Raw genomic sequence first — 25,457 nt, 5'->3', positions numbered from 1 at the left:
ACATATAGAACATACATATGACCCAGCCTCCTAATATTGCACAAAACAAATATGAGTGTCTCTGTGCATGTGTGTGTGTGGTGTGATTTCCTCACCCTTTCTCTATGATGATATAGCGGAGGCGGTCACTGCTGTAGCGGGATGGCGTGGCCCAGCACATGTTTACTATGAGGATGAGCTGGCTGTCATCAGCCCCCTCCACAAACACGCCCACGAACAGGACGTCCCGGGTGCTCAGCACCACCTCGCCCTCCCGGTATGGCTGCCGGTAAGATGCGTTCTTATACAACGCCATCTTAGTGATGAAGTTTCCCTCCTGGGTGGGAAGTGTCAGGTTTATAACACTGTAGAATGAGAGAGAGAGAAAGAGAGAGGGAAAAAGAGAGAGAGAGAAAGAGAGAGAGAGTGGCGTGATGTGAAACGCTCCGTTCAACTGTTCAACTCCGTTCAACTGTAGTGGTGGTGATAGGAAACAGATGTCCAAAGCATTTTAATGCCTAAAAGGGCACCTCACAGAAAGTTATTACACAAAATTGTTATGAATATGCTGCCTGATGTTTGAGAAATTGCTATATGATAGTTTTGCAGTAAGGTTTTGGCCTAGAATGTACTGTAGGGCATAGTAATACTACATTTTCTGATTAACTACTTTTTTACCATTATCAACATTACATATAAAAACTCAGAAGACAAGTGTAGGTTCACCTATTGTTTTAGTAAATAAAATGACCATATTTGTACTGCACTGTGACTCTGTTTACATCTAAAGAATTTAATTATACAGATTTTTTCAATGGATGAAATTCCTCTTTAAGAGCAACAAGCTGTTAAAACATAGAAAAATGCCGCTCATAGATATTTAAAGCACAAGTTGATTAGAAGAAGAAAAAAAAGAGTAAAACTGAGTTCTCTAGACACAACATAAACAATCTTAATATGACAAATACTTCTACATCTCCCCTTATATTCCAGGACTTTACTTTTGCACTGGGCAAATACTTCAGCTTAAACTTGTTTGGGCAAATATAAAAAAAAACCTGAAAAGAAGGTCACAGCTGAAAAATATAATGAGGTTACTATAATGTATAACTTTTCTAAAGAGTATGTGAAGCATAAAGTGAAACACTAGAAATTTGTGCTATGTGACAATGTTTAAGTAAGACTGAATGGATTAAAGCATTAAAAATATAATGGGTCTTGACTGTACTGTAAACTGGGATATAATGCATTGCTCTCCTAAAGAATACGTGAAGCATGTGTCATTATGTTCTTAGGATTTCTACATCAGTCATTCAAAACATTCTTATAGATGATGCTATGAGACAATGTTTAAGTAGGACAGAGTTAAATTATTAATAATATAATGGGCACAAGAACAAATTCAATTTAGAAAGTCTAACCTCCCTGGAGATTATGAACAGATTGCATCTGCTGTGCAATAAAAATGCCATGACGTCAGTACTCATAAAAAAAGACTTGTATCCTTCTACATGATAGAAGATAAGGACCATGTGCATTCATAGAACCACTGTAAGCCCTAGGATGCGGTTTAATGACACCCTCTAGAAGATAACTAGCTTGACTTCTGACCTCAGCATGGGCTTGAGCACGGTCTCCAAGGAGATCTTGATGTCCAGCTCGTAGGCACAGGAGAACTCCACGTTGATGGTCTTATCACGTGTCACCACATTCCCTGTGTTATTCACGCTCTCGATCCACACTGTGTTCTTGTACATAATGTGGGTCCCATTTGACTGAACATTCACAAACACACACACACACACACACACACACACACACACACACACACACAATCTAAGTGGTTTTGAATTGAATTACACAAAGTGCACAATGAAGACCGCATTATGAGAAACAGTCTCCTCGTCATAACACACAAAAGGCTGAAAAACAAATTACTGTCAAATCTATAGGAAATATACGGAGCAGGATTTGCAAGACTCTTATTGCAAGATCTTCTCTCATCAAACTAAAGTGCAATAAACTGGAAGGTAAGAATATTGTGACAGCGTTTTGTGAGGTTTCTCAGGGCATTGCTGCTCTTCAGTATTAGTTTCCAAAATGCTTTAGCCGAGCACACTAATGTTATTCCTCCTAATAAACAGACATACGTTCAGCTCTGTTTCCTCATTATTCACCACCAACACTGGAATATATTATTTGATGAGTTTTTGTCAACATTAACACATGAAGGTAATGAGAGGGGATGGTGAAGATCGTGTCTGCAGCGTCTGGGATTTTAAAAACGCTAAAAATGAAAAATAAAAGTCATAAATGAAAGCGTCAGTGTAGATAAATTTAACGTCATTATGCTAGTTACAGTAACTTTGCTGCCTGTCACTGTATGAAATGATAGAAACTGCTGGTTAAAACAGAAGTAAATAAAACTCTGGGGTTGTCTTAAAGTTAGGACAGAATTTAGGCAATTTTGCCTGCTAGTGCCACAATATTGTCGATGCTTCTCTGCCCGCGGCGTAACCAGCAAACTGTTGTCTTTCTTTATGGAATGGCGGGATTTTCTCAGCAAATAGACACCATATTGAGCACTATGTGCTTTCCCATTCCTATTTTAACCAGTGACCGCTCTCCTCACTTATAATGTCTCTGGCATCATCTCATGGTTGGTACACTGGTAACTTAGTGGATTGAGTCTGACGCCACAACAATCTGAACATTTGCTCGTACAAATTGCAAAGGCCCTGTGATGGAGTGCGAAATCCCAGTACATTCTTACCAGGCAGTTACCATTTATTTCCCTTATTTCAGCAGGGAAATACTTCTGAATGACCATTAAAAGCATTCAGAATGTTATATAAAATATAATAGTCTATCAAAGACAAAATTAACTTGTTATAAAGCCCTGTTGTGGACAGATAAAAATGCGGTTGAGGTTCTGGTTGTTGTAAAAATACTGTGCGGACCACTGCATTACAGTCTCAGCCTGTTCCTGTAAAGCAGCAGAGGGTGCTTCACCTGCACAATGGAGCCACAGTGTCCCTTTGTGTTGTTGATGTGGAAGGAGATGAAGTCTTCTCCTTCAATGCCAGGACAGCGTTGGTCATTAATGCGCACATCCTCCCTCTCAAAGCCCAGTTGGAAGAGACGACACTTAGAAATGGACACCTCCATCTGCGCATGTTTGCATGTTACCTCGGCCTGGATAATGTCGTCCTCACCTCAACGACAGAAAAGGAAAAGATGCTCAGAAATTAAAGACTACAAAAAAGAACAGCACCTGCTACAGTCATCTTTACTGGCTTTGAAGTATTCATAGTAACGGTGGACATATTTGAATCCTGACTCATTCATTCAGCATAATGACTAAAGCTATAAATGTCTTCTGACTATTTTCAAAGCACAATGTGCCTCTCAATGGACAAATTTAGCCACACTGGTAATATTTAACTACTGGCAATCAACACTGAGTCCATGTGCCTCTAATAAAACAAAGCATCTCTGCGATTCCTGTATGATGCATAGGTGTTGGTGGAAGTTTCATATTTAATTGTCGTTTCTCTTTTAAAAGTCAAGGTTATTATTTGTGCAGAGGGAGCTAGAGTGGCTTCTACTTGGAATACATACAGACACACTCCCTTCTGCCTCTAACTAGTTTACCAATGTCAGTGCTGGGCAGTTCTGGACAGCCACACAGGTCTCCTCCATTCTCCTGCTCACATGTGTTGTTCGTGCAGATCTCTCCTGCACAAGGGTCATAGATCCATTCTGCTAAAGACAGGTCCAGGCACAAAGTTAGCACACACACACACACAGAACTAACTGTGCGGCATTTCAAATGCAAACACAACAGACATGCCGACATATGTTACTGTTCAAAAGTTTGGAATCAATTGTTATAATAATTGTTATTTTATTCAGTAGTAATTTCTACCGTGGAGCTTGACTTATAAGGAGGTATCTGTTGGTAGATGTTTTTTTTTGGGAACAAGAAGTAATTAAACGATAAATTATAGATTGTAATTATCTCTAGTTATTTCTTGTCAACTTATTTGCATTGAGATTTGATCAAAATCAAAATTCTATTTCAAATAAGAGGCATTCTGTATATCAATTTGAGAACTTCATTCTCAATGTTATACAGCTTTCTTAGTCATTTTTTAATCATCTGCATCTCTGTTCATTTGTACATTTTAATAGCTTCCTATAATTCCTTAACATACCAAAGCCATACCAGAATCCTTTCACATAGATAGCTGCAACAAAAATATTTTATTATTGAAAACAGTGATTCCAGACCTCAATGGTCATTCCAAACTTTTGAATGGCAGTTTATATTGTATATCCACTCAACAAAGCCGTCCATTCCTATATTCAATGTTTAAAACCTCACTCCCTGCATCCCTTGCTTTTTCCCTTTCCCCACACATCCCCCTCCTGTCCTGTAGGTGGCGGCGTGCCCTTACAGCAGTTCTCCTGGGCAATCCACTTGGTGGTGAGCGTGCCAAAAGAGCGGCAGGCCTCAGCATAGGCGGCCATGGAACCACACACTTGGGCCTTGCGGTGGTTGTAGCAGCCATCCAGGTAGCAGGACTGGTAGAAGGGCCCAGGATCCAGCAGGCCGTGACACGGCTGGAAGAAGCCCTTCAGCTGGGTGAGTTTCAGACAGCTGTCCTCCCCCTGTAGATCCAGGATGGCCGTGTTGTCACAGGACTGGGCCAGGGCAACATACTGAGTCTCATCACAGCTTCACATATATACAGGAGACAGTGAGAGAAACACATATTGAGAAATGGCAAGTGGGATATACCATCATGTAACTTTATAGAAAGAAAAACATTCTTAAAATCTGTTTATATGACTTAAAAATATGAAAATGCCTCATTTTTTCAAAACTGTATGCATGAAAATCTGATCTTCATAAATCAGATTTCAGCCACTTTCGGCCTAGATCAGATACATATCTGAGGTGACTATAATAAGAACCATCAGATCAGAATTCATTCATTTTTCTTGTTTTACATAACACTTCACTGTTCAAGTATATACTAACTGTATTACTGTGTCATCATCCAGTGTCTGCAGCATATCAGCTGCAGCTAGCATAATTAAAATATGTGCTTGTGGACCATTCCACTGTAGAGGTTTATTCACTCTAATGACAAATATATATCACTTACAAACACAAATGTGAACTGTAAGAGCAGGAAACTGGAAGTGAGCAATAAGACTTGGGCCTCATGCTAATGTTAATGGGCTACATGCATAGAAAAAGTGGCAGCTCCTTGCAGGACATAGACGCAGTGCAAAATGTGGCGATATAGACTTGCAACCATGTTGTTTTCCAATTTTTACATTTTTTTTTGTTGGAGTAGAATTGCACTCTTGTGGAATGTTTTGGTTTCACTGCACCTGCGTTCATATGTCCTTCTGGTCTTGATAGCGTGAGGACTGAGAAAAACAGTGATAGAGAGAGAGAGAGATTAACGAAGAGACAGAGAGAAAAGGATTGAGATAGAGATAGAGACAGAGAGACACTGGCAGAAAAGACCAAGTAAACATTAAAGATACCAGTATAAAGGCACATGTTCACTCACACACCTGTTCTGCATGCCATTGGTTTTCCAGCTCTGGGCAAGCTCCAGGGCACTAACGGCTGGTTTGCCACGAGAGGTGATGTAATCATCAGTGGGGTCGCCATTAAAATTCCCACACAGACCGCACACCTTGTTCTGCAGCCGTGGTCCCATGGTGATGCTGAGTGTGTTGAAGCGGTTATACCGGACCTGGATGTCCTGTGGAGTGTCGATCACCAGAAAGCCTTCAGACGTGGAGACTCGGGTCATTAGTCCCGTCACGAAAGGCACAGACACAGGCGTCCCGTTTACCTGAGGGAGAGACAGGGAGAGTTCAGAATCATAATGGACAACATAACACACCAATTTACATCCTGGACTCAAAGAGCTTTTAGGCACCTGCAAGGGAAAAGGACACCTCTCTAAACTTGATGTGAAAAAACAAACAAAAACAGTTACAAAAGCAAAGAAAGGAAGGTGGATTCAAGAGAGTGAGATAGTGGCAGTTTTTATGCCATTAACTACATACATAGTACATTTTGTTTGTGTGTCAAATACTATGATATGATATTTTTGCCATATAGCCCACATCTACTTATGCACATGCTTAATAGATTCAACATGCCACAGTTTTACTTATCAAACTTATTGTAGCAAGTTAAATATTTTGTTAAAAATTACTGATTAAAAATATTTTTGGGGTTTTGGACAGAGAAGGCCTCACAATCTGGTAACTAAAAATTACATGTCTGTAATGTTTAGTTCTTCTTTATTTAATGAAATCATGCTTTTATGTAAACCCTGCAAGTAATACAGTACTACTCTTGTTTCATTGTTAAGTTTTGGATGCAAATAGAAATTTGGCCAATAAGGAATTGTTTTTCTCTGTGGTATCTAGGTAGATATGGCTAAGCAAGCTCCTCTATTGCTTAAGACTTCAGCAGCTGAAAAGAATGCCTAAAGGTTAACCATTAGCATAATCACGAAGTGACAAAAATCAACCAATTATGATCTGATTTCCAAAAAGCAGGACCAATTTTATGACACAAAATGTCACTCTAGGCCAGACTTGTCAAACTGGGGACCTTGTGGGCCAAAGTGCTGTGGAGATTAGCATTTACCCTTATCTAACACTCTGAATATAGTTAATGAAGGCCTTGCTAATTAGCTTAAGAGCTGAATGAGGTGTGTTTTATGAGGTAGTGTGCTTAACTCTGCAGTGTTTTGGCTCGTGAGGACTGGAGCCTGACACATGTGCTCTAGGCCTTCTGGAAGTCCTAGATAAGTCACTCACTGTGATAAAGGAGCAGCAGCCAAATCAGTGGGTTGTTAGAAATAAAAACAGAGGCTGCAGGTTTATACCAGGGCTCTCTATTGAAAGAGTCACTGTGAAACTCCAAGGTAAAATATATGCTAATATGTCAAAAGCTAAAAGTAAAAGTAAAACATGGAATGTCTTTTAGAAGCTTCAAATGTGAATTGCTATTAGCTTAGCGCTAAAAAACTACTAGAACTCCATAGGGGTGTTAGCAAAAGTTAGCATTGTCATAGAGGTGGGTTTTTGTCATGTTTTGACCGAGTTTTAACTTTTATGGCCTGAATTGAAGGCCTAGCTTCAAAAGTCACAGTTTGCCACTGGCAAGCTCTGTATATGTGGATGACAAACATGTGTGAGTCATTGCTCATGTCACACATAGGGTTTATGTATGAAACAGGCCTAGACAGGAACCTCTAAGATTCATTTTCTATGTGAAAGAGCAAAGTAAGTGTCTTTTGCGGACCTTGACGGTGCTACCAGAGATGAGGATATTCTCCTCATTGATGTAGAGGTAGGCATGGGAAATGGTGGTGAGGTTGGGTGTGCTCCACTTGTCGAAGTTGGCGATAAGTTGGAAGGATAGCTCAGGCAGCTTGTGACATATGGTGGATAGGACAAATGAGCACGAGGCAGGCAGGCGGAGGGAGGCACCGTCAAACGTGCGGAAGACTCCACCGCCTGAAGCTACACAGTGCTGGTTGCGGCGGGCGAAGCAACCCCGGACACCGTGGCGCAATGCACACTCTTCTTCGGCCTTGCAGCGACGTGGGTCACACTGGATCAGGTTCCGACCGATGCACTGGCAGCGCTTGGTACAGTCGCTGTTCCAGAACAACTGCTTGGGCTAAGGTGAAGAAAGGCGAAAAAAAAGAGATGGTACTGTAATACTTTAAATAGTATTTTTAACATACACTATTTTTGATTGCTTATACTTAAAGTCCACATTTCATGTAAAAGCTCACTGTGAGGTAGCTTTTAGGTGGAAATAAAAGCTTTGGATATCTGGTTAAAATCACTACCACTGTAAGCTTCTCTAGAATGGTACATTTCACATTACAGCACTCTAATGTGACTTTGTTTACATCTTATGATGTATTATGACATTTTGAAAAAAATATGGAATTCCTCTTTAAAGGAATAGCTAATATATATATATATATATATATATATATATATATATATATATATATATATATATATATATATATATTAGCCAATATATGTTTGGTGTCTAAATATTACCTCTCAAGAATACCTTCCAGTTAGCATTGTGTGACCAACATGCCTAAAGCTTCACTCTTGCCTGAAATCACATTGAGTTATCTAGCATTAAATAAAACTTGCTTCTGTTGTTTCTGAAACTGTTTGACTGTTATCTAAATCAAATAGACCAAAAAAGTGTCGGATAACTTAAAACAGTAGTAGCAAACATCTAGATGCTTGAATTTTGCCCTTTATTTTGTCTGGTTTTGTTCATAACAGTTTGTCATGCAGTGTCAGAAACCACATAAGCAAATCAGTTTGACATTACTGGAATTGGTACAACATTATTTGATGGCCTTTATGCTTCCATTACTTGTTAGGGAGACTCCAAAAATATCTTGGATAATCGACTGCACTTGGTGTAAAGGGAAAATTAGTTACTTCTGAATCTTTGCCAAATTCTTGTTTAAAGTAGCCATGTAAAATCAGGTAGATCCTTCCTTAGAGCGTCTCTCACCTCATAGTACTTGCCATCGGTGTAGCAGCCACAGTTCTGATTAAGGATGCAGCTCTTGCCATTGAGCACATAGCCCTGGTCACACTGGCAGCCCTCCACACAGTACTGGTTGCAGTCCCTCTGGCCCCGCGCTGGCGCACACTGGGGCTGGCATGCCATCATACAGCTGGAGTAGTGACTGTTCATCGGGCATGATAGCACTAGATACGTACACAGAGGGCACAGCAGGAGGGATTCAGTGCATGGTCTGAGCCTCCCCAGAGATCAGAGGACAGGTTGTGTGGTACCACAAACAAAAATGAAGGTAAATTAATGGGATGCAGAAGATTAATGAAAAATGCTGTGAACGATTCAAAAGATAAAACATGTAAATCATGTTTTTTTTGCTATATTTCTGCTTTCTTTTTCAAATATTTACAAAACTATATTTGTCACAGTACATACAATCATTGGCCACTTTATTATTAGAATCTACCTTGTAGGTCAACCTTGGTGGTGTAAAATTAGATTGTAACCCATTTGTAGTAGAATTTGTGTTAGCCATCCTCCTCTGATTATTAATGGTCAATTTCTGATCACACAGCAGCTCGTGGCTGGATATTTTTGAGTGGCATACCAGGCAAAAAAAGGTGACACTAACGTAAAAAAAAAAACACTTGTACCAGTGGCACATCTGTAGTGTCACTGCTATTTGGAGACTGGTCCACCATCCAAATAATATCTAGGTATCCTATGGTCAGAAACCTAACAGTGATGAGTAGGGTAGATGGTAGTTGTCATTTTGTAATTGTACATCTGTATAGTGAACCGGTGAGTCGGTGTATACAATATGAATCAAATACAAGGCAGGTGTTTCTAGTAAAGCAAATATGTGTAGTCTGTATACTGTGTGATGTGAGGATGAGTAGATTGTGTGCCTCACCACAGGGAGTCGAGCTCCTCCAACCAATCACAGGCACTCCCTGTGTCTGACACGTACTGGAGTAAATCTGCAACCAGTTACAGATAGTCTCTCGTGCCCCCTGATCCACACATGTATCCTGCAGGCAGCTCTGGTAGAAGTACGCTGGTGCCACTTTGCTGTGGCACCGGGCGAATACACCACCACGATCAATAATGAGTCCACACAGCCTGACTGCCTCCGGTTCCACGTAGACATACAAGCCCTCAGCCAAGTGGAAACGGTTGCCTGGGTTACCATTATCAATGCCGGCCACTGCGTCCATCGTCTGAGCAGGGGCAGGGACATCAGCTCCCAGGCCTCTTTCAACTAATCCACAGCGAGGGCAGGAGTCCCCACACCCCACCTGACAGAAGGTGTCACGCTCTGCCCAAGTCATACCCCACTCACTGACACTAAGGGCAGGACCAGACACAGGCATTCCCTGGCACAACCCACAGGTGGCGTTAAAGAGGCTCCGGGGCAGAGAAAGCAGCAGTAGCGTATTCCAGTCAAATGCCACCTAGAGAGGGAAGAAGATTATAAATGGGCTTAAACTTTGACCACCATGTTTGTTATGTGAAGACATAAAGAAGAAGACTGGGTAAATGTTGGTGCATTGTAAGTTAGTGATGCTACTCAACCTTGAGTCCAAAGTCAGTCTCCACCAGTAACTGTAAGCCCAGGGTGTAAATGTTGACTTTCCCTGGGCCCAACTTCAGAGGCAGGTATAAACGCTCTTTGTTTACCTTGTAGCGAGAGAGAGACAGATGCACAATATAAAATTTCTATTTACCAAACTTACTATTAGTACAAGTGAGAGCTTGCTATGCTCTGCATTTCTCCCTGTCTTCCCAAGTTCCCATACCGCATCTCTCAATTTCTGTATCTTTTTCTCCCTTTATCCCCTTACTCCCTCTTCTGATCTTCTATTACAGAGAGAAAGTCCCTGAAAACAGCCTTCTCCATCTTTCCTCTCTTCTCTGTATCTTTATTTGATCTAAAGTTCTTCAGATCTTTAGATGGTGTTGTGAACCTCTTCCAACCATCACTCAAGTGTGAGCTTTTCTCTGACTTTGCTCCAACTTGTTAACAGACAGAGGCTGAAATCAGATATTCATGTTTTCAAAGTGGAATTTATTCTTTTGTCTCCAGCCCCTGTCTGCTTGATTAAAAATAACTTTGTGTCATAAGCATGAAGTGCTTGACCTTCATAAAATGTGAGTCATTCATGTATTAGATGAATTGTGAATTCTTGTGATTATGAAATGTCTAGCCCTCAACAGAACATGTCTTACAAATAGCCGGAATCTCATCGGTGGTTATGTGTTCTTTTACAGGTGTGGGGGCTTGTGTAAATCCACTGGCTCTTTTGTTTGCTGAATTTCACTGAATATTAAAACTGAAGATTATTCAAGTCATTAGGCTGAATAACATAATAATGGGGTTGATTCTGGTCACAATACATAAGCATCAAAGTACAATCATGACTTTGCTTAAAATTTCACATTCACATTATATTGCAAGAGGTCTACTTTCCCTCACCGTGACTGTATGTTTGAAGCTCCTTGACACCTCTATCTCATAACCATACACCTCCAATACAAAGCCTCGCACCCAGATGGCCTGCCCTGTGTCCCGCTCCTCATTCCGGGCTGAGAGCTGGAACCGAGGTAGGCCCCCTGGACCCATCTCTGCACTGTCCAACCCTCCGTCTACTTCTCCATCCTCCTCAAGCCCCCCACACTCCGTAGTCACCAAGTGAAGTGTGCAGCTGCTCTGAAGGTCAAATGGGACACCTCCGAAGGGTAAAAAGTGTCCGTATCCAGCTACCACACACATAGCCTCTGTCCGAGGCTGGCAAAAAAACAGCCCCTCATTCTCTTGGCAGTATTCCTCTGGCTGGCATGGGGAGAAGGTGCAGTACACACTGTTATCGGTCCCATTGCAGAAGCAGCGCTCTTGGCATTCCCAGTCGGTCCAGAAGGTCTCGTTGGTGGCCAGTTGTCGGCCAAGGTAGAAACAGCCACAGTCACTCCGGGCCACACAGAGCCCATCACGGAGAGCATACCCCTCTTCACATTGACAGCCTTCAGAGCAAGGGAATGGACATGGTTCCTCTGGCTCATCCAGGTTCTCACAGGTCAGTGGGCACGCTGTGGTGCACTCATCAAAGTGGCTGTTCTCTGGACATGGCAGAGCTAGGGAGGAGAGACAGAAAAGATATCAAAATCACTGGAGCACTGAGACGCCACTGAGATAATACTGGTTTTTGAATTCTTACGGCAGTTGGTGGCACTCCTCCAGGGCCCCAGATTGATCTGGGCATCTTGACATGCAGAAGCGTAGGCCTGCAGAGAAGAACACAAGGCAGAGCGGTTGCCCTCTTTTACACACATGTTATACAGGCAATTCCTGAAGAAGGGTGAGGGGTTGACAGCTGAGTGGCAAGCAAGGAAAGAACTATTCCCTGGGTCATTTATGTTGCCGCAAAGCCATGGGCTCTGGTATAACCGCAGGTCTGTGCACATGCGGTACAGGTCATCACAGTCACCATTGCATGTCAGGTCATCAGCAATGGCCCTCCAGCCTTCAACGAACTGGTCAGCTGTGTCAGCCTGCCTTCCACTTGGCAGACGGAAGTCATCAGATGGGTCTCCATTAAAGAAGCCACAGAGGCCACAGGTGGAGTTGTAGAAGACAGTGGAGAGGGTGATATTGATGAAGCCTTGGCGGGAGTAACGAGCACTAATTAGACCGGTCCATTCCACTACAGTAGTATTACCGGAAGCACGGTACACCATAAGAGGTTCCAGTGGGTGGACATATGGAAGGACCACTGGCTCACCGTTTAACTAAAGAGAGAGGGGAGAGATGTCATCATTATGTGACCTCATGTGCTGAGCTAGTTTAGCAGTGTGCTAAACTAGACATAAGCCAAGAAGTACATGTCTAACAACAAAGGCTTACAGAAATATGTTCTATGTTAGAAATAAGGAACATAGAACACAGAAATATGTTCTATGTTCCTTATTTCTAACAGCACACAAAATCTGAGAAATTGTAATTTTTCCAATGAAATGCAGACTGTACAAACCTTTACGAGGTCGAAATCAGAGCCACCTATCTGTGTTTCCAGGTGTGCAACCCTGATAACTACAGGCCTTATCCAGGTGGGACCCTTATTCACCAACTTCCTTCCAATCTTCACCTCCACTGCTGACACATTGACCGGCAGTCGGCCCAAAGTCTTCACTAGGTAGAAAGAGCTCTCGTCTGGGAATGGCATGGATGAACCATCGAACGTAGACAAGACGTGTGTCTGAGACAGTGAACACACAGCCTCTCTACGAGGGTAACACCCTAGCAACCCTACTTCTGCTGTGCATACCTCGCCCTCTCGACAGGAGTCATTAAAGCAGGTGACTTCACCCACTGGGCCACACACGCAGCGCTGGAAACACTCGCTGCCCACCTCTCCCCCCTCACCTGCCCAGAAGGTCTCATTAAGGGGGTAGTAGAGGCCATCGCGCTCACAGCCACATTCAGAGCGTCGTACACATCGGCTGCCACTCAGCACAAATCCCTGATCGCACTGGCAACCTTCTGTACATGGATGTGTGCAGTACAGGTGAGAGGTCAGGTCTGAACAGGAGGCTGGGCAAGCACTGGTGCAGACCTGGTAGTGGCTGTTCTCTGGGCATGTCAAAGCTAAGATCCAGTGGAGGAAAAGAGATATAGAGAGTTTTCATTGACCATTGACTTAAAGCCATAATCAATATAGATAGAAACAAGATCTTATTCTTTATGTAAGCAACATGAAGTAACTTACCACAGAAGGAACGTGACCTCCAGGGTCTGATGGTGACCCCCAGTGCCTGACAAGCCAAAGCATATGCCTGTATAGCCTGGCAAAGTGTTGTAATATTGTCTCGATTGCTGCACATATCATACACACAGCTGTAGACAAATGCAGTGGGGTCCACCACAGCCCGACAATCTCTGAAAGGCCCATCAGTCTTGTTAATGAGGCCGCAGTAGTCAGGCCGAAAGTAGAAGGCTTCAGCAGCTGGTTCACATAAGCTGCAGTTCTGGGCACAACCATCTGTACAGCGGAAATCAGTGTCCTCTGCGCGCCAGCTACCACCCAACTCAACAACACTCTCCGCTAGTGAACCATCTGGCAACACAGGGTCATCAGCAGGGTCATCATTGTAGTTACCACACAGGCCGCAAGTGTTATTGAAGTAGGAGCTGGGGAGGGAGATGGAAGCGTAGTGCTGCCCATCGTATGTTACTAAGAGACCAAAATCAGTTTCCAAAGCAACTGCAACACCAGACTGGTACACCTTGACAGCACCTAGCTGGAGTTGGACAGGTAGAGTCTTCAAGAGGCTGTCCACCTGAAACCATAAATACAAGTCCTGAACACAAAATATACTACTGTAAAGACATAAGCTCATAACTTATCATTTTGTTGGCCATTTCCATTATGGCACCTTCTGCAAGAAGATTGTGATCCCATTTTAAAGGGATAAAACCAGGATGAAAACTCACTTGTACAGTGCCTAACGTTCCTTTGGGCAGCGTGACTCTATGTCCATACACCTCCACAGTGACATCTCTTAGCCAGGACACAGAAGCCATGCCTCGGTTTTCATTCTTGGCTTCGACGCTGAAAGATGGGAGACCAGGCACCTCCCAGCAAGGACGTGCCAGTAGATATGAACAGGTACCCTGCAGGGTTAGGAAAAATGAAGATGTCTTAATGTTGTAATAATAAAATCTAATCTTTGGTCTTATCTAATTTAAAGTCATTCACTAATGGCAAGTATTAAAACTGTCTGCATGTGAGTAGTCAAGTTAATGCTAGACTGGGACATGACAAACAAGGTAGGCAGTCAGTGTTTGTATTGCTGTATTATTAAATCACTTGCTTGTGATCTTACTTGGAAGTGGTAGAGGAAGCCATCAAAAGTGTGGTAGTGTGGGTCTCCAAACACTACACAAGTGCTGGTTCGGGTGGGTTGACAGTAGTAGGCCCCCTCTTGCTGCTCACATGTCTCCAACTGGCCACATGGAGCCTCCTGGCAGATGACCTCATTGTCCACATCCAAACATCTGCAGCGCTGAGAACATTGGTCCGACAGCCAAAATACCTCCCCACGTCGATAATACCGCCCTGAACATGAGAGAGGAGTTGGTGTCTTTACTTAAGATAATCATTAAACTTCTATGATACTGTTGAAAAATCTGACAGAACTCATGCAAATCAGTATTGGACTAGAAGAAGCAAGGAAAAGACTTAGATAGGAATATGTACTATATAAGTGTAGGAAACTGAAAAAGAGTCATAGAGATCCACAACAAGTCGCCAGCACTCAAATAAAAAATGAAGGTACTCAAGGATCAGAAGAAAAAATGAATTAATTATTATGTATTGAATAAAGCAGAACATTCAATGTCTAGACTTGTTTGTTCTACCATTATAGCTGCAGCCATTGGCTGGGTCTATCTGGTCTGCATCGACACGGAAGAACCAGCGGCCAGGCATGTTGACATTTGTTGTCTGCTCAATATTGACCACTTCGTTTGAGCGGGAGCCAGGCAGGTTGAAGAAGTGGCTAACATCTCCACCATTGAAACCTGACTACAGAGGTCAACAACGGGCAAGATATCAGACCTAAGGAATTGTGTAATGTTTCACACTTGTTTTGAGTAAATCCCCTTCACAGTTATTATCTAACCATCTGTTATGATGGTTTTCACAAAATTTGATACCTTTGACTAAGAAATGATATGCCACAAATTCCCTTAAAAACACAAGGGTACCTGTGCAGTTGTTCCTCCCAGGCCAGTAAGAGGGTCTCCCCCACTAGCTGTCCCTGTGCTCCATGTGATTTCTCCATAATTAAACATGGCAAAGTATGACGCTCCATCTGAGATTAATACTGACTGGAATGTGTTCACCTGTGACAAGATAAAACACTTTCTTTAGTTTGTGATTAAGTGCATAAAAACAGGGCTTGTGTCAATCAATGTATTCATATACATCAGATTTCAGTAACTCAGAAGGCATCAGGTACCAAAGTTTCTTTTATTAAAAGTCATTGTAAAGATTCTCTTTTATCAAATAGTGGATCTACAGCAGCAGTGCTACCAGTGGAAGGCTACTATCAGTACTGATAGGAAACGCCATGCTGTGTTTGTGGCTATCCGATTTTGTAGTGCAAGATATGTATTTATTTGCATCGCTGCTAAATGAAAGGTTATAAAAGAAACAGATAGGAGAGTTTCTTTCTTTTCTTTACCGGTGTTGTCTGGCTGCCTCCATAGAAGGTGACCTGGTTCCAGGTGGTGATGAAGGCCCAGGTGGCAGTGAAGGATGGCATGTTCTTGAAATATTTCCTGACGTCCTGAGTAGCTCTCTCCAGGATCTCTGGCTCTGTCACCTCACGGTAGTACACATCTCCGCGAATACCATTGTGCACGTCGGCCCATAGGGGAGCGATAAAGGACCGGCTGTCGCTGAGGGGGAAAGCCTCAGGAGTGAATTGGCTCACCGGAATGTTGAAGGAGATCACTCCGTTGTTGTTAACCTGTGAGGTAAGCACTGTTAGTCAACAAAATGGGTACTATCGTTGTTAGCGTTAATTGATGATAGATTATAGGATAGATGATAGATTTGAATGGGTTATATACACCATATTATGATGTAATATGTTTGCATAATATTAAAGTGAAACTGAAGCAAATACAGTGATAACTTACATATAGTGAGCGGTATGGGACATTGAAGAAGATAAATGGAATTAGTAGAGGAATTTCTGTTGAACTGCCATCATCCATCTTTGGGGTTTCTACGTCCCTAAAGGCTGGTCCAAAGGGATAGAGGGTATCCTGAGAGAAAGCTATGCAGAGAACACAAGAAATACACTGGTTACATTGTCCATTACAGAAGTTAAGATATATGGAAAATATATCTTGGCTAGTTGGAGACAGGGACATTTAAACAAGGCCTGATCATCAAGAGATTTAGCTCTATCTTTATCCATTAATGCAGCTACACATTTATTTTTCACATCTCACGACGTGACTGCAATGTTATTGTTAATCATGCTAAGTTATTCAGATTACGAAGCAGGATGCTGCTCACAGAAAGAAGGGAATTCATTAGCAGAAAATAGCATGACTAGGATGACTCACCTCCTCCAGGAGCAAGAGTGCTGAAAAGCTGGAGTAGAGAGACTAAAGTGCTTGTTTTGACCATCCTAAAGACCTAAAGCACACATACATAGAACTTAAAATAGTTTGTCAACAGTAGATTTCTGCAATGCTAAAATGATGGTGGCCTACCAAATGTCAAATGGCCTTAGGGCATAAGTCATTTTCAAATAACATATGCTCTACGTGTGAACTGATCCATTAAGTACTTATAAAAGGACATTAAAAAGGCAAATAGACCAAGTACAGTCCCCCCCTCTAATCTTCCCTAGTTTTAAGAGCAGTCTCCCAGGTCTCCCATGGGGCTTTCTCCCCCTTTCTCCCCCGCCATGGTGGGCCTGTTGGCCCTTTGCTGAAAAGGTCCCATTATGTGATAGGGAACAATGTGTGGGGATCACGTTCACCAGCACTTCTGTGTGAGTGGGCTATGGAGGAGCAGTTCTAGGCCTCTACGTTGCCAGTGAGCTTGTGGCTGGGACTCAAACTGACCGCTCTACATCGTCTGGAGGGGTCCATTACCGTGTGTTTGTGTGCCATGTCTCATTGGCTTCAGAGAAGGGGCGTGAGCAGTTCAGCTAATGGGTCTAATTGAGAAGGCTTGAGTTGCCATGGTCTTTTTTGAAAACCCTTAGGGGCCCAAGTTTGAGTTTCGCTCCCCTTGAAAATTTTTTTCAGCCTTATGATGAAATTACTTTTGTTTGACTGAATATAAGTAAACGCAATCTCTATCTTATTATTGCCACATAATAAGACAATGTTACAGTAGTAGAGTACTAAATACCCCTTAAAATACATTGAAAGGTGGAAATCTAGGTCTAGATAATTCAGATTTACACTCATGCCTCAGCAGACCAAACCCTTTGCTGGATTTAATATTACCATCATGCAAACACTTTACCACCCAGATAGTAGAAAGTTAAGTGTGGTTTCATACACTGTTCACCTTTCAGCCTTAGCACCATAATCAGACATGAAGAAACTGAGTGATGTTAGTTTGCACATTTCCAATGAGTGATTCACTGCCTCAGTTTATTAAATTTTGACAAATGAAAATCTTTGAAACTTTGAGATATATTATATAATTACATTTATTTTGATTGTGAATGCCCATAATTGATTCAGGATTGTATTTACATGCAGTTAACCAGTCACTTACATCCAATTGCGACAACTATAGCTGATTTGACTGTTGGGGAGGTGTCTAACATTATTTACATTGTTTCAGCAGCCATCTCCAAAAAGGCTCTTAAACATTTTCACATTAGTATGAAAATCAAGTATGAATGACACTGAATACTTGTACTCTTTGTTAAATTTCTAAGAGAAAGAAAATACACTTTTTCACATTTTCATTTAGACCTTCAAAGTACTCACCAATCAGCATTGATACAGTGATATGAATGCAAGTTTATGTGTGGGTGTAAGTGTGTTTGCATTTTAGAGCATTTAAGAGTTTGTTGAAAAGGGTAAAGACAAGCCAGGCATTTCATATCCACAATTATAATTAATTTAATGTAAAACTTTAATGTATGTTTAAAAGTAGGTACTTTTGACTTTCAAGTATATTTTTATACCATACTTCCACTTTTAATTGAGTAGGATTTACACAGTCCCCATACTTTCACTTATGTAAATTTCTCTGTACTTTTTCCACCTCTGGATATTTATATAATTTAGTTGTTTCTATTTATATTAACCTATTTATCTCACATCTTTATAGATTACGGTCATCTCATTTCGATTATTTAGATTAGCAGTAGATTGCTCAGATCTGCTCTCTATTGTAGTTCCTGCTGATAAAGCATCATAAATTAGTCATAACTTTCCATTCAGTTTGTACTGCTGTTGAACTGCTGAAACATAGCACACTATTACAGTAATATAATCTACAGCACTGAGCATATGTCTTCAGATATCTGACAAAATTATATGTAAAGCTATTTATCTATCCACTAAGCATTTATTTAATCAAAACACTGACATTAGAATAAATGCAAATAAACAAATAAATAATACATTGTGATTTGATGTGAGTGTTAGCTAAACAATTTTCAAACCTCTCCTTAGTTACCATCCGATACTTAGTTTTGCTAATCAGTCTGTCATTTCAGGTGTGCTGCTGATGACATTTAATGCATTTATCCATTATGGCTTGAGTGCACTGAGAAATCAGGAACCAAATTTGTGTTCTTCTAACTGTATGTCTTTTAAAAACAACAAAAACCTTGCCACTGCATTTGTTTATTTGTGTCACATTGTAAACACACTTTCTGCTGAAATAACCAATTTAAAACAAGTTCCTTCTATGCCTAAGACATGCACAGTACTGTATACATAGAATGATTAAAGTATGATTGAGTATCTCATAAAAAGCAAAATATCTGTTGTTACTAATGATTATTTATCGTAATGAGATCTTTATCATCATGTTCAAATGATAAAAAAATGATATAGTGCTGCACTCTGTTTTGCTAATTAGATGTCTTTTTTATCAGTGTATAATTAGAACTAGTTTTGGAATGACAGTGATCACTTCAGTATTGCCATGAATATCTCACTGGGCGCACAATATAGGTATTAAATTCATACAGTGCAGTCTGTAACACACTGTACGTCAATGGACAATAACAGGTTTTTTTTGTAGTTTTGCATTCCAGCACACTGGATTTGACATGACACATTGTTATTTTAAAGTGCAGAATGGCAGCTTTAGTTCATGGGCATTTATATCTATATTGGTTGAACCATATAAAACTCACAGCCTTTTATGCATAGTTCTTGCCTTTCAGGGGACCAAAAGTGATTTGGTCAAATGAACATAATCTTAAATGATATTTAAGCAGTTTGCAATGGGTGAATGCTTGCTTTTTACCGTGCATCTTATCTTCAGTAATTGAAATGCATCCACAATGAGATGATTAGCTCAGCATGAACATTTAACTTTTTTGCCCCAAAAACTTTAGATTTGAGCAGTTAAGATACTTCAGTGCCCTCCAGAATTCCTGCTGCTCTCATCAACAGTCACATCATTATCAAAAACAAGCAAACCAGTTCTCCACTCACAGCATCTTATTTCAACACTGTGTTTCGGATTTTGAGTTAATCTATCACTCCTTGGTAAACTATGTGTTTGCAATTACTAAGCTTGCCATCACATTCTTGCTTCTTATTTGGCTGTATTTTAGGTAAGGTGATTTCTAGTCATATCATGGCCTGCTTTACTGACATTGGACACTGACTGCTTTGGTGCAAGGTCCTGTAAAATGGAGCTATGTATAAAAAGGGCTATAATTCTTATACAGTTCACCCAATATACACTTAAATTAAAGCTGACATTCAGAACTTTAACAGTAATTGTTTCATTTCAGACCCAGTGTGCTGAAGTACATAGTAAAAGACACAACAAAAGTTGTGTTTATGGTCTGTATTGTATTTGGTTATTCATTAATAACAATAATGTCGTTGAGGTTTTAATCAGTTGTTGATTAATTCACAGTTCCAGCTGCATTTCAGTAATTCTCCCAGCTACACCTGGACAGCAGACATTAGATATACAGAACAGATCAACTAACTAGTATTTAGACAGTGGGCCATAAGTAGTCATTGCATAAACCTTAAAGAGCAATAGGATTCCTGGATTATTTTATTGATGTCGCTGTCCCTCAAGAGAGAGCAGTGAAGCATCTCTTCTTCTTACAAATGAGTACATATCCCCACCTTCCAACATAACTGAAACCTAGTCTTCCAGAGAGAGTGTGCTGCTTAGACCACATGCTCATGTCTGATGTTCTCTGTGATGAAACCGAATGAGGGCGAAATTGGTGTTTGATGGCAATCCCAAGTGCACCACAAGAGATTGTAAGAGATGCCAGAGAAGTAAATCCATCTCTTTGCATAAGCTGACAGGGTTCAGTTGGCTAACCCCACGAGAAACTGATCTCTAACAAGTTGTCTTCCCTGACGACACATCGAGACTGACATTAATGCCAAACATAGATGTTATCAAAAACACTTGGGTACTTATTGGCAGATAAAACTGATGATTTACATATTCACACATTACGTGTGATTCTAAATGGAAGAGAGAAAGGGGGAGAAAGAGAGGGTGAGAACCTGGACATCTCCTATTAGAGATAAAGAAGGAAGGACAGACTCTGCTTCTTACAGTCCTGTCTTAAAAGACTACATGATGACCCGTCTATTGCTCACAAATCAACTGGTTGTGAGATTACACTAGAGGGGACAGGGCAAAGGTAAGTATCTACTCACCTGCCTTCAAAGGATGGAAGCTCAGCACCTCACCTGTGGCATCAGCCTTCCAGTCCCATCCAACTGGGTACCATCCACACAGCTTCAGGAGTGGAGGGGTTCTGTGCTGGGACAGAGGGGAAAGGGAAGGGGAGGGGGGTGCGTGCCCAAGAAAACCCTCCTAAATCCCCCTCACACAAGAGCGCTCTACTGGTCCAAGTCCGCAGGATTACCGAGGAGAGCAGGAGTAGTGAACCCAGCCCAATCCGAGCCTGCGGTGCTTGTTTGATTTTCAAGGAGGCGAAAGCCTGGAGAAAGTGATCCCAGGATGAGAGAAGAGGAAAGTGAATGTTTGTGTGAGTTCCTTTACTGCCGTGCTGGAGGGAGAAGCCACGGAGGCAGGCACTACCTTTTGCACTGCAGATAGTGTTAAAGTTAATCTGAGATCCTTATTTTCTTTTTTTGGGAAAGGGGAAGATGGGAGAGGGAGGGGTGGAGGGGATGGAGAAAGGGGGTGAGACTTTTTTTGGAAGAGGGAGGGAATGAGAGGAGAGCAAGAGAGGAGTGGTGAAGACAGAAAGGGAGGGTAAAGAAAGAGGAAGTTGACCAATGATGGTTAGTGGTAGGTAAGTAAGTAAGGGGAAATATTGAAACAGCTCTGGTCAGAACAAAGAGGATTTCTGAAGAAAATGTCAGACCTCTGGAGCAGAACCCAGTTCCCTAAAAAACAGCTCTCTCCATAGGCCCTGTACTGTCCACAGCATCCCTTCAAGCAAGCGTAAAGCTCTTCTGCTCACCCTTGTGGCATTTATTTACAAAAGAAAACAAGACAGAAAAATAGTCTCTTTGTTTGTAAATATAAAGAAGGGGTAGCTAGAGTTACGGCATTAACATGAGTCAATCAGGACACTCAATATGTATGCGTGTGAGTCAACGACTGTTTGTGTGTGATGCGTGTGAGTGCTCCCCCTCCTGTTCTGCTTGGTTCCCTACACTAATTAAGGACAGTCTCATTTACGGCACACATAAGGCCAGGTCAGTCTCAGAGGGAGTTGATTTCCATAGATCTGGTGCTAAGATAGAACCAAAAGGCGGGGAAATTACTGGTGAATCCGTGGTGATAGGGTCTGGGAAGGAGATGGGAGAGAGATGGGAGTCAGACGCAGCTTTGTTCACAGAGGGACAGTAGAGGTAACCAGAGACCAGAGAGGGGCTGGACGTGTGAAAACCTGCTGGACAGAACGCCAAACCTGGATTCCCTATGACCAACGTGGGAGTCCCAGAGGAGGATTCTTTTACACCTTGTCGCCTTGTTGTGTAAATGCACCCATATTCTTAAATCAATCTGCTGTGCAAGAAGGCAGAAAAGATACAATAAAGTTCCAGCTAGCAGGTTCAACTCTTGACTTATCCTGAGCCGGTGTGAATGGATGAAGTACGGATGGGAGAGGAAGACGTGGCACGAGAGAGTGAGACTGTGATTCCTATCTTCTCACCATCTTGTCTTCCTTACAATGTAATGAGTTTGCTAATAAGACATATCGTCCCGTGTCTTTTCTCTCCATCTTTCTCTCTTTCTAGAAAAGCAGCTTGGTGCTTGTGCAAAAGGTCAGCTCAACCGAAATGGCTCTGCGTTGTCTGAACCAGTTTCTGTCCCACAAAAGACAGGCTGAGACGTTAGCGATAAGCACTAACTCTACTGTTTGGGTGTAGGAGTCAAGTGTCTGATTAAACGCAGCCACAAATCATCAGCCCCATCAACCACCTGCCAACCAAACTTGGCAGATCAAAATCAGGCTGACTGAGTTACCATAATGTCAGCAGGCACAACGAAGAACTGTGGAGGCAAGGAACCGGTTCCGTGGGAAAGGGGTCAAATGTGTTCTGGAGCACCAGTGTTGTCACAGCGTTCTGGTAGGTCTACCAGGCCTGACCCTTGAAGGGGGAGAAGGTCCTGGCCAGGAACCCAGATGGGTCATCCAATATCTCCATTTCCATCCTATCCCCCAGTCTGTTGCTTAACAGTTGGTCCTGCTTTTCTTTCCTTTCGTCCACAATGTCAACCCCCATCAGGTAACTCAAACCTCTACCAAAAATTACTCCCTCTCCTGGCCACACAATGAGTCTCCTTCAGCCCTTCATGCCCTCTCCCCAGCTTTGTGGTGCTCTGGGTGGATCAGGCTACCAGCAGCCCAGCCAGAAGACGTTTGCTTTTGGTACAAGGGAAGGTATAAAAAGCTTTCTTAAAGTCCCCACTATTCCAAAATGTACTAAGTCCCACAGCCACCCCCTTTCTGTGGCCTTTCTTTTGTGGTCTGCCCCTGCTTTCATGGCCTGGTAACCCCCTGTCTGACTACCACTTTCACTCTCCCTCCAGATCACCATGATACTTGGTCTTGCCAGGCTGATGGTGAACTCTGACTCCTGCTTTACTCGGAAAGACTTTTGCTGCCTGATAGGGAAGCCACTAAAGAGGTGGGAGTTTTTTAATCTGTGATGACAAGTGGTGTAGGTGTGTTAGTGTGAGTGAGTTGCCAGATTGGGCACGTGTGGCTCTCACCTGTAGGCGTGACAGCGCTAGTCCAGCCCCTCTTAGCACCTCGGGCCTTGGTGACACAAATTAAACCTGATTATTTTTTCAGCCAAGTTGTTGCACTGATCCAGGAGGCAGGCATGCAGGTAACTGGAGGACTGGATGGGCTCCAGTTGGATAGTAGTTTGCCTGGGGTAAGGTCTTCACTGTGGCTTGTCCCTGGTGTCTGAGGACAAAAAGTGCTAGCGCAGCTAAAACCATCTGCTCTGTGGAGAAAGACCATGCTAATACCAAGGAATCTGCTGAGACAGTACTAGTCTTTGATAAATGTATAGAATGTTTATTTATAAACTAGATTTTAAAGGCATACCCATGCCAGTACCAACTTAAAAGGAAGTTGAACCTTTATGACATGTGGCAAACTTTTTAATCACATTACAGAGGTAGGCAAATGTAGCATTAGGAGTCTTGCAAAGGGAGTCTTGTTGATGCAGTGTGATGCAGTGTCTGCCCAGGTAACCACTTCACAATATCAACAATGAACCAGATGAATTGCTCCCTTTCAGCATCTGAGCTTTCACAACCTTTAAATGTAAAATGTTGCAGAACCATTTTGGGTTTTATTTAGTGTGTCCCTGCACAGGTAACCCTTTTTGACATGAGCCAGAATGAATGCATGAATGCATATGACACCTACATAAGCATGAATGCATATGACACCTACATAAGCTAAACTTACATAAATGTTTATAGACGCTTATTCCAACAGGCATCATTTGCTATAAGGGTTACATTTGTCAATTTTAATCAAAGTTGGCTAAAGTAGACTTTTTGACAGATGACACCTACTGGAATAAGCACTGATAAACATTTATGAGTTATGTCAGTTGCCATGACATGCTTATGTAGGTGTCATGTAGCCTTATGAACAGTACCCTACAGTAAAGTGTTACAAAATTATGCTATTCACATTTAGATTATATTAAACCTCATTAAGAGGTGGTTATTACATCCAGTTAAGAACATTAAAAAGCTGGAGAGATGGTGGACAGCAGTTTATTTTTTAATTAGCATCTCTTCAACAGACTTTTACAGAAAAACAAGAAAGTGTACAACAGCATTCATTTTACTACTGATATCACACATAATGGCAAAAAAACAATATGAACATCAAGATATTCAGAGATGTGGCACTATTGTAACAGCCCTGGAATCAGAAACGCAGCCAGGCTAGAAAGACCTAGCAGTGACAGGGTACACAGTAGTGCTTGCTCCCTTTTCACCAGCTAATCAACACTTTGGTTTCGGAGTATGGGAGAAAAGCCCTCTGGGAGTTGTTCTGAAAAGGCTTAGTATCAACACCATATCTAGAGCGAAACACAAACAACGAACCACTGTAAAAGAAGCAAAGAGGCAAAAGGGAGGCAACTCAGAGACCTGAAAGGTCTGGAGAAAGCTAATAGACATCACTGATTAACAGACGTGGAGAGAATACATGCAGCTGTGGTGACGCACCAGCTAAAGAACCATTGGTAAGTATTAGCATGATTCACAAAGTAACATGAGATGGCAATAAGACTGATCTAATCAAACACCAAGCAAAGTGACAAAGGTGAATCAGTAATAGTATGTCATAATCAAAGGATTAGGGGCAAAAATGATTTCAGATGGAACTCAAATGGCAGTGATGGAAGATGAATGAGTCATTGATAAGACAACAGTGGTTGGTCCATTTGTTGGTACAGAGCAACAGTAGCTGTTTAGTTCAAACTGAAACTGATCAAGGACCAAATTGAGAGAACATATGGGCCACTAATTGGACAATAATGTCTGATCAGTGTTACACTGAGACAAAGTGTGCAACAAACTCCATGCATGCTCTTGCCCCATCAATAGAGATAACATACACTCTTAATGGGTCTTGA

At 41.9% G+C, this 25,457-nt stretch overlaps 1 protein-coding gene across 1 annotated transcript in view; it reads right to left on the bottom strand.

Annotated features, from left to right (window-relative positions):
* tecta (tectorin alpha) overlaps window positions 1-25,457 on the bottom strand; it is a 60,432-nt gene that overhangs the window by 6,057 nt on the left and 28,918 nt on the right. The window contains exons 10-32 of the mRNA XM_036562911.1: window positions 25,355-25,377; window positions 16,299-16,438; window positions 15,839-16,126; window positions 15,360-15,497; window positions 15,012-15,177; window positions 14,477-14,709; window positions 14,085-14,264; window positions 13,360-13,930; window positions 12,625-13,238; window positions 11,812-12,382; window positions 11,275-11,728; window positions 11,073-11,226; window positions 10,172-10,276; window positions 9,841-10,050; window positions 9,510-9,726; window positions 8,588-8,787; window positions 7,331-7,711; window positions 5,575-5,861; window positions 4,367-4,720; window positions 3,634-3,806; window positions 2,992-3,194; window positions 1,591-1,754; window positions 96-344 (exon numbers count right to left, since the gene is read on the bottom strand). Of these exons, the coding sequence (XP_036418804.1) occupies window positions 96-344; window positions 1,591-1,754; window positions 2,992-3,194; window positions 3,634-3,806; window positions 4,367-4,720; window positions 5,575-5,861; window positions 7,331-7,711; window positions 8,588-8,787; window positions 9,510-9,726; window positions 9,841-10,050; window positions 10,172-10,276; window positions 11,073-11,226; window positions 11,275-11,728; window positions 11,812-12,382; window positions 12,625-13,238; window positions 13,360-13,930; window positions 14,085-14,264; window positions 14,477-14,709; window positions 15,012-15,177; window positions 15,360-15,497; window positions 15,839-16,126; window positions 16,299-16,438; window positions 25,355-25,377 (6,075 nt within the window). The remainder of the gene's footprint in view (window positions 1-95; window positions 345-1,590; window positions 1,755-2,991; window positions 3,195-3,633; window positions 3,807-4,366; window positions 4,721-5,574; window positions 5,862-7,330; window positions 7,712-8,587; window positions 8,788-9,509; window positions 9,727-9,840; window positions 10,051-10,171; window positions 10,277-11,072; window positions 11,227-11,274; window positions 11,729-11,811; window positions 12,383-12,624; window positions 13,239-13,359; window positions 13,931-14,084; window positions 14,265-14,476; window positions 14,710-15,011; window positions 15,178-15,359; window positions 15,498-15,838; window positions 16,127-16,298; window positions 16,439-25,354; window positions 25,378-25,457) is intronic.

This window comes from Colossoma macropomum, unplaced genomic scaffold (assembly GCF_904425465.1).
Source record: "Colossoma macropomum unplaced genomic scaffold, Colossoma_macropomum, whole genome shotgun sequence".
Lineage (NCBI taxonomy): Eukaryota > Metazoa > Chordata > Actinopteri > Characiformes > Serrasalmidae > Colossoma > Colossoma macropomum.
Note: the sequence above shows the minus strand (reverse complement) of the source record. Positions and strands in the feature narration are given on the sequence as shown.